The 10,104-nt window shown below is 38.9% G+C and overlaps 1 protein-coding gene across 1 annotated transcript in view; it reads left to right on the top strand.

Moving 5' to 3' along the window:
- The first annotated feature begins 1,691 nt into the window (after nucleotides 1-1,691).
- Nucleotides 1,692-10,104, top strand: part of enpp1 (ectonucleotide pyrophosphatase/phosphodiesterase 1) — a 31,995-nt gene continuing 23,582 nt past the window's right edge. The window contains exons 1-2 of the mRNA XM_079644741.1: nucleotides 1,692-1,934; nucleotides 6,887-6,959. Coding sequence (XP_079500867.1) covers nucleotides 1,770-1,934; nucleotides 6,887-6,959 — 238 coding nt within the window. The 5' untranslated portion in view covers nucleotides 1,692-1,769. The remainder of the gene's footprint in view (nucleotides 1,935-6,886; nucleotides 6,960-10,104) is intronic.

The raw sequence follows: 10,104 nt of genomic DNA, 5'->3' as shown, positions 1-10,104 counted from the left end.
CCTCGGCTGTGTATGAGTGCAGAGCAGAGGTCAGAGGTCAGGAGCTCCAGCCACATGTGATCTCCATTATCACACTACATGACACAACTGCATCCAAAGGGGACCTGGACCTCACAGAGCTGAAATATGTCTGTGTTAAAGCTGTCAGGAATCAGGAGAAGTGTTATCAAATTATTTCTACTACAGGGAAGGAACTCTAGTGTTACTTTAAAGGTGTTGCAGCACCATCTTGTGGAGGCTTTTATACTAGTTTATACCAAATGAACAGATTTTAAATGTGTGAATTAACCGGTAGGCTATCTTTTACAATAATGTATTTTTTCTGATTGATGCAGATGATTGAATGGATACATACAAAATATAAGTATTCAGATACAATACTTAAATGCTCGATTACAAGTGAAGTTCCATTAGGCCTACTCAAAAATCATAGCAAAATCACAAAAGTAACATCAAAAAAGTGGTGCTAGACGAAAGATGACCAGTTACAGAATCACATGAATAGTTCTGAATTATTAGTGATAATGTGTTCATACCTAATATTGTGTATTAATCTTATTCTTCAGAGTATGACTAGTGCAAAAATAGTAAGGAGCCACCACAGCTACCATTAAATGTAGTGAAGTAAAAAGCACGATATTCAATACAATAAGAGATGGTTTGGAATGTTATTATGTGGTAGTTACACTTCCTAAATGTTTTTGGTTCTGGGGAAAGTTGGTCAGACCAACAAAAGAAAAGGTGGCAAGCAGAGTTTCTGATCCCCAGCATCAGGGATGTGCTCGCCTGTCAGTGGTCATGTTTTATAACTGTTTTATACTAAGACTTATTTAAAAAATGGACAGGCACTTAGGAGAAAACCTTTTAACCCTTTTGTCACAGAGTTTGATAAGAAGATAGATACCACTCTTGTTGAGCTAAACTGGCTTCAACTTTAGCCCTAGCATTTGTTATAACTGTCACTGTGAAACCAGCCCAAACGCTTATTACAGTGAACATTCTCTGTTGAAGACTTATATGGTTAATTCTGTAAATTCCAACAGTTAAAATGTAAACATCAGAGCTATCTCAGATTGGGTTTTATTCGTATTTTCTTGACAAACTGTCAAACTGTAATGGCAGCGCAACGCTCCGTTTCTGCCACAAGATGGCGGCAGCAGCGGTCATTCATTTCACAGGACGTTTTTAAAGGAGTTCCTCAACCGCTGTTTGACTCAAGCCACTGCTAAGAAATGTGACGTGAAATTTGAGTAGCGTATAAACCTATATATCTTTAATGAGTTTATCTATGTTTTTGCATTTATTAACAGTTTTTTCTATAAGCTGCCAGGCATCAGCATAGCCGTGGAGACATGTTTCAAATGGGGGCTGCTGTGGGGATGACACCAGGACAGAGTTCTGACCAATTTGCTGCCCGAGGCAAGATTTTAGTTGGCAATGAAAAACCTCTACAAAAGACCAATACACTATAAAAAGAGAAACTTATTGACATGGTGGACAGCAAATATAAAAAGGCTTCAAATGTATTTATCAGCTTTACCAGTGAACAGACCTCGCTGGAAAATGACACTTGAGCCAAAACAGCCGTCTGCTGTGGTCAGCCCTGCTTTCTTTAATCAGAACCAACCCTCTCTTAAGATCAATCACATGCTGCTTTGTAAACTTGGCAGACGTCAAGAAACAAGGCGGTGCTCGTGCTCCACTTCAGGAGAGAGGGGTCATATCCCACAAAGCAGCAGCATTACCTCCTGGGTGAAGCTCTGCCCGCCATGTACACTGCAGTTTGCGCGATCAGCAGCATGGAGGTAACCAAAAGAGAGGACCGCTTCGCCGAGCATGCTGTCTCTTTGACTGGGGCACCAGAGCTGGAGAGTCAAGGGAGAAACAATGAACGGAGAAGAAAGAGGAATTACCACCGTAAAGTTATTACTGGGGTACGTTCAAAAGAGTTAATACCTACCTGCCTACTTCCATGTCTGACTTACTCTTCTCGTACTCTACACTTCAAACAATAACTGAATGCAAATTTGATTTACTTTCACACTGTCTTTACATTGCATCTGGATGTTTTCAAAAAGTGCTTAAAATAACATTGAAACCTTTTTTATTTCTACAATAGTACAGTGCATCTTTGTGCTACTCATTAGACTTTATATAGACTCCAAAATAAAATGTAATCTACTGTTTCATATGGCTCAATATAGTTACTTTAGGTCCCACAAAGCTGTCTATAAAATGTAATTGTGTCCCTGCCTAGGCTATGTGTTCATAGTAACTGACTGTAGTAACTTCTGGAATGATAAGCTAAAGTTCCAAACGTATTTCTGTTTCCAGCTTCTCAAATTTGAGAAATTGCTGCTTTTCTTGGGATATTAGAATGTAAACTGCATACTTTGGGTTTTGGACTTTTGGTCAGACAAAATAAGTCGTTTCAAGACCTCACTGTGGTCTTGATGGGAGGCTTTTCCATAACTCTTTGACATTTAACAGACCAAGTGATTTATCAATGAATGATACATGTAAGGAGCAGATGCATTGATAATGAAAGTCAGTTGCAACTAAAGTGACTGTATCTGATTTAATCACAAGGTAAAGTCAATAATTCAGAGGAAATTAAAACACACAGACGTTAGGTCTATATTCACATTGTTTACTCTGTGTCATTAATCCACAGCTGTCAAAAAGGCAAGACTTGTCAGTGTTGCCAGTACGAATGTGTACATGTTTACACTACAGTGCAAAAGGGCAGTGGCCAGGAAAATCTCTGCAGGTGGAGAGTTGGCTATTGAGCGGGACCAGACGTTAAAGTCCACAGGGCTGATTGTGATCCAAAAGAGAAAATAAATCAAATAGCTGTAATGTAATGTCAAATAACTAAAACAGATGATGTAGGGCTGAAAAATGCTCTGATACTGCACAGAAATTGTTCTACATCTTTCTTTAAAGTGAACCTATCATGCTATGTTTGAATAATATAGTGTAGGACCATACCTATATAAGGCACATTTATACTTTTTATTTTTCAAAATACCAAACAGATCATGCATTTTAGCCATTCCTCATTTCGCTCAATGTAACACTGTCTTTGCATGGGCTGATTCTGTGAGAACAGCACCATCTACAGGCCTGGCATATGTACTACAGCGTCTCCAGCGCTTTCCAACGGCAATGTCCGTGGCTGTCTCCTCCTGATTGGTGGAGTTGGCCCAAGAGCCGTAGCGCCACTTCTGTGACGTCAGAGAAGTGTTCAAATCTGGATCAGTCTGTATCAAATCCGTTGCAGCCCCTTTTTAAGAGATTTGGGTATGGAGGAAAATAGAGAGGGTTGTGTTTTCTGACACTTGGTGAGTTCCCTGGAACACCGGGGACACATATTCATGTATAAAAGACGTACAAATGTGCATTTTGCATGATAGGTCACCTTTAAGTTAGAGAAAGGAATGCAAGGAACTTTTACAGATAGTCTGGATGTTTAATAATTATTTGAATGGTCAACTAATCTATTGATTTATTGCTTCATCGTTTAGTTTATAAAAGGCCAACACAATGAAAAATGGCTTTCCATATTTTAGAGCACAAGGCTTTAGCCTCAAACCGCTTTTTGTGCAAGCAGTTCAAAACCCTCAAAATATTCAATTTGATATCATCCAAGATCAAGAAACTGCTATACCGATACACTGAAACTGCTGCTTTTATATTCAAATAAGCTGAAAGTCAAATCTTTATATATCTTATAACCAGGAATGGAATCTGCTTGGACATTAGTCTGACTATTTTGTTTGTCTTACCAAGAATTGTATTCTTCTCTGAGAGGAAAAGCCTCAGAAACAACAGCAGCCTTCATCGTCCACAGCTCCTTAAGGCATTGAGACAAACCACACAAACTCTACAGAGAAACTAAATCTGGAATACATTTGGGGATTTACTTGAAGACTAAACCATAATTGAAGGAACTGTAAAAAACTAACGTAACTTTATGTTTAAGATACTGCCTTTATGTAGCTTTGGTCTGGAAACAAAATGCTTTTACGCTAAAATAATAACATACTTTAATATAAAAAGGCCATATTTTAAGTTTATTGCTGTATGCTGCTTTATAGTCTACCTCATCACTGAAATATAACCTGTACAGTTAATAATCATCTGACAGTAAACACACCTTTGAAACATTTTACGAGCAAATCAACTAAACCCACAGTGTTTTTAGCTGCTGTCTGCCTGGTTTAATTAAATACACATGTGGCTGAGTCTAGACAATAATATACTCCGTCCTGTCATACACCCGCCTCTGTTCAGCTGTGGGTAATTTCGATATAGTTACACTGAAGTGCCATTTAAGGTCTTGTTGCAGGATGATTGCAACATCTTGATGAGCATTCAAACTTAGTTTTCAGACTTAAAGGGACATGTTTTAAACTTGTGTCCTAATGTGGACTTTTTGCATTTTGATTTTGACTCCCAAAAGTCTTTTCAGTTATTTTACTATGTAGACAAAAGTGAGGGTAGTTGTGTATTTCTGTGTCAGCCAAGTTTGTTTCCACCAGACAGACTGTTTACTTTTACAGCCCACAGAGACCAAGTCTAATACAGGTTCCTTCTCTTTCTCCCACTCCATTCATCTATAGCTGGAGAAAACAAGTGCACACCAGACATGGCAGCATATTTTCATACCCGTCTAGGAATGCTTGTGTACGTGAATTACACAGAATGGATTACTCATGGGTGATGATGCCCCCAATCCTGCTTTTACTACGCACTACTACAGCTTTAAGAATGAGTGCAGCAGGAAAATATATTATGTAGTGTTGATTTAGAGGGTTTTACACATAGTACACATATTGGTTTTAAATGTAAACCATTGTCCTACAATTGAGCTTCTCTTCCATGTATGTTTTTTATTATAGCTTTATTTCAGTTTAAAACAGAACAGATAAAGTTTGGCTGCTTTGGAAAAAATGGGATTTATATTCCCATGCACCCTTCACATTTTCAAATGCTTTTCAAGTGAAAACAGATATATTTCGACAGAGGTGATAAGATAAGGACAGAAAAGAGAAATACACTTAAAAACACTTGACTTGAATGATCCCTGTGACATTGAAATACAATTAGATAAGATTAACATGTTATTACTACCGTGAGAAAAGGTTCTCTAAGAAAATAAATAATGCAATCGGGTTTTTTTGCCGAGTAAGTTCTTAGCTTTGTGAAGAGTGAGATGAGAGAAGGGCAATGTCATGTGACGCAGCAACATGTATTGTTCTGAGAGTAGCCCCCTCCTGTCCGGCCCCTAGATCAAACTGAGAGGTCACTAGATGGTTAAAGGGATAAAGACCAAGGAAATGTTTTTTACATTTTAAGATATCACAACACAAGCCAAAACATTTAATCCACTGATTTACAATACAGGATTAAAGAGATGTTTACAACTGGCAGGATACTTCTGTTAAAAACGTGCTTTTAGACACTAATTACACAACAGTCACTACAGGCGCGTCGGGGGTGTTGCAGGGGCTTCAAAATAAGCAGCGTTGATTAGACTGGTGTATACCAACCGTCTAAATCTACTATCTTAATAAACCGGTGTACACAACTATGGAACACCCCTCTTATCACAAACGTCTTTCCCTATCCAACTCTGGGCAGATATGAGCCAAACAGCTGAAACAAAAGCAGCTTTGCCTCCACTCTCCTTTTGAGTTTTCAATTACAGACGGCCAAGACCAACATTTGGACAGTTGGAGATGGTGTATGAGGGAGGGCGGAGATGTTCGAGTTACACTGGGCAGGGTTAAATAAATAGACAACAGCCCACCTTCCCTCAGCACTGCAAGACCTTTATCCCATTTTCTATAAAGATTGAAGAACCTCAAAGAAAAACGAATACAGCTATAAATGAATCAAAGACTGGACACATAAACTAAAGATAAGACTAAAGGTTTACAGCTTCAGTGGTGCTTTGAGCTAAATGCTAATGTCAGCATGCTAAGTTGCTCATAATGCCACTGCTAACATGGGGATGCTTAGCAATACAATGATTGGAATCACATGAGCTTTTTGGTATTTTTCTCAAAATGAAATATGACTTGATGATGGATCTCAAGGACAAAAACATTTTTCTTATAAAGATCCAAATCTAGCACAAAGACACAATAATATCTCGCATAAATCCCATGGCAATCTGTCCAATAGTTGTTTACTCATTTAGCGTCAAGACCAAATTGTCTGGCTCATTGTGTCCACGAGAGGAGGGTCAGCAGGAGTCATCCTATGGAGGAAATGAGTGTCAGTACACACATTTCATAGCAGCCTGTGCAACATTTGTTGAGATATTTCAGTCAGGACCACAGACAGTGGTGGACCAAACAAGCAACTTCCATTTCTACAGCCAACACTGCTAGCGTGGATAACAAATCACTCTCTGTTTTTGTTTATAATTCTTCACAACGTCCTGATTTATGGCTTCCCTCACGGGGCCAGAAGATGGTTAAAGTGTGTTTATATTATGGTCACAAGGCATGTAGCTGACACTAGAGCGTGTCTACGATTCCAGAAGCTTTTAACCGGGGCAATTCTAGCCACAGTATTATTCACAATAATGTGTTTTTTTCACCTGCATTACGTTTTATTTGAGCCAAAAGCCATCAGGTAAAATGGTGGTCAGTCATCGCTGTAAAAATAGCAAATTATTTGAAGAACATTGTTGATCATTATTCAAGACAGAGTGTTTGAATTTCTTGTTCTTTACCTCTTTTACCTTCTACTCACCAAAACCAAGAGGAGGTCAATCTAAACATCCTCCGTCATGTTTGTTGTCATGTGATTTATGACCTGTAATCTTCAGTAAGGTCAACAAACATCCTGACATTTGTTCTCTGTATTTAAGGTTCTGCTGCTGTGCTTACTGGTGGTCATCCTGGCCGTGGCGTTGTCTCTGAGGAAGGGCAGTGATGCCAAAGGTAGGCGATGATGCCCGTTTCCCCGTCTAGATTTAAATGCTATGGCATTTTGTTGAATGCGGTTTCAGCAAAAGCTAAGTTGAGGAACTGCAAGCCATCGAGGTTTCAATAAACATGGGATGGTTAAGCAAATGTGCTCACAAGTTAAGAAGCAATTCTCCTTTTTTTTGGATCTCAATGATACACAAAAATATGTTTGGTTGGAAATACTCATCATAAAGAGAGCTATTCTTTACTTAAAAAAACCAAGAAAAAAACATTCTTTCTACCTTCTACATTTTAAAGGAAATTATCACATTAAGACCATGTGTTTTGAAGTCAAGTTCTCTAAATGAATGTCCCCTGTATCATTATGAAGGCATTGTGTAACTTACATTTAGTTGTGTTTAATCCCCAGTTGTTATGGATACTATTGTGGAGCTCTGTGTTTTTAAAAGTCTGTTGTTGTGGTTATATTTGCCACAGACAGAGAAGGAATTTCCAGAAGGGATGATAAACAAAGCAAAAATAAAACTGGATCTGATCAGGGGGACACTAAAATCCACTTTTCCTTTGGGATAATCTTTTTTTTTCAAGACAAAAGCAAATGACATCATCAACATAATAGGAAACAGTCACTAAAAGCTACAAATGTGGTTTTTGATTTGAAAAATATGTGCACTTTTTCGAGGAAATGGGAAACACACAGTTGAACCAATGCCAGTGTATGCTTTTTTTTAAATACTACTCGATTTTAGACCAAAATATCAGATCTGCTAAACTTTCACTCTCATGTAAATATCCCTGATGTCATATTGTATTTTCTGAATGAGCTTACTGTAAACTATGGGCTGTACAACGCAGAGACGAGATGAAGATACGTTGGCTGCAAACAGACAGAAATAACCATCTCAAGCTATATTTTGAAACACTGTTGGCTCCTCAGAAACTCTAACCTGAGGCTCAGGTTACGCACCAGCCAGACACAGACAGAGAAGGATATGTGTCTGTCAGGGTGGTGCGATCCAACCTTTTTGCCTGCTGTTGCAAAACACGTCGTAAACACACATTTAAGTGAGACAGGAATGTGCACTGGAGGTTGGCATGTTTTCTGACGCTGTAGATTCCCTCTTGGTTACACGTGGGCAGAGGCGTCAGTATGCTCTTTGTTGCAAACCGCTGTGCCAAAACACTCCTCTTCCATTTCAGGGCAGCCGTGGTGACTGTGGGTCCCCAGCCCTGGGCGGGGTGCTCTCTCTGCTGTGGCATTTTCTTTTAACCTATATTTCCCACCCAGTTTACATGAAAGCCATTTGGGAAGAAAAAATCTTTGCTCTCACTTTATTTTATTTTTACATGCATGCAGCTTTGTTGGATCGTTCCCATCTTCCGTAACGCTGCTTGGTAAGGCCTTTGGAAACAGATTAAAAGAAATAAAAATAACCCAAGACTCCACTGCTTCTCAGAATTTAACGGGATGTAGTATGAAGTGCTGAGAGCCGGGTTTTCCCGTAGATTACAGACCGCAGAAACTTGTCTTCTGAGTGAGAGCATCACGGTCCAAACCACAGCGCTGGCCTCGAGACTCTGTGAGGGGGGTGGGGGGGGCTTTCTCACCGACATGCTAAGACTCCTCTGTCATGTGTCCAGTCAACAGCAGCACACTTGACAGATTGTTTCGGGAGGACAGAAAGGTGAACGAGTTGGCCAAAAGTTTCCTGCTTAGAGTCTCCATGTCCGTGGGAATGCCCTTCAGCTAGTTAAATTGTTTCCAAATGCTCTGGAGTAAACAGAAGAGGATACTTTGGATTTGTCCTAGATTTGTTTTACAAGGGCTTGACAAACTCTTGAGGATTAACGTTCATTAAATCACATTGTATTGCAAAACCGAAATGAGACACACTTCTTCCGGCCTCTTATGTATGGGACTCTTAGGACTCTTAGGCTCGGCATTTTCCTAGTCATCACATATTTTTTGTAGACTTACTGTAACTGTACATTTTGTGGTTGCATGAGTTCCCTTAAATGTTATAAGATTGTCTATGGCTGAAATATCTATCGTTACATGAGCATGTTTGACCTCAAATGTTATACATTTGTTTTGGTCATTAATTGAATGATCACATCGCTTTCAGAAAAAGAAAAGTTGTTCCTCTCTGTTTTGTTTCCATGACAACAAAGTCCAGATGTTTTCTATGGTACATTATGAGAACATATCCTGTCCAGCACAACATCTGATAAAAAAAATGTGTTGATTGAGCATTTGCTTTGTTCATGGAGTCTGTGCTGCTCTCCATTTGTGCTTTATACAACATATTCATGTGGTTCACAAAGTGGTGCTCGCCGCTAGCTCCCAAAAACTTTGGAAAGACTGAAAGAAGAACAAAGGGCATTACGTTTCTTTCCATCTTCAGTCATGTCATGCAGACGTGAATGATAATGCAGCCTTTCTGCACTTTCACTTCCTCTGGTTATGCTCACATGGCTTCTTAATCCAATTCAATTTCACATTAAAGGTCCTAAAATAATTTTTCTTAATTATCTTCTCATGACGGGATGCTTCACACAGACAAGATCTCCTGCCAAAGTTGGTTATTTAGTTTCTCTGTTTTTTGTATTTGATTGATACATTTGGCAGGGCTCTGTTTAAAAAGGGGAAGCTGTGTACAGTATACTCACAGCTTCTTCTTGTTTGATTCAGTCGGTTAAATGTCTCTCCAAATGACTTCAACCACACCCACGCATGGTGTCATGGTGGATGAGATGAAACTGATTCAATGATTGAATGAAGGGATGTTAGTTATCTTGAAAGAGGGACAACACATTAATGTTGTTGTTTTGTTTTGACCTGCACACATCACTAATATGTGGAGTTAATGCAGAAGCACATATTGGATAAAAAAAAACATATATACGATAACAACGGCTTTTTAACTAAGAAAATAGACGTAAGCCTCACACACACTGTAAACAAGCCAGTAAGCATCCGTAGAAAAATAACATTGTTCATGAAGTGATTGTTTTCCTTTGCAAGGGATTGTTATATAACATTGCCATATGCAGTCATGAATATTAAATGGTACAGCTATATATTTAAGAAGTCAAACTAGTTTCCAGGTGCTTACAAAATGGGTGTCTTTGCGCAGCTTTCGTTCAGTAGTTATTT

The sequence above is a fragment of the Notothenia rossii genome, assembly GCF_949606895.1.
Source record: "Notothenia rossii genome assembly, chromosome: 8".
In the NCBI taxonomy this organism is placed as follows: Eukaryota; Metazoa; Chordata; class Actinopteri; order Perciformes; family Nototheniidae; genus Notothenia; species Notothenia rossii.
The sequence above is the reverse complement of the archived record's forward strand: the minus strand, read 5'-3'. Positions and strand labels throughout refer to the sequence as shown.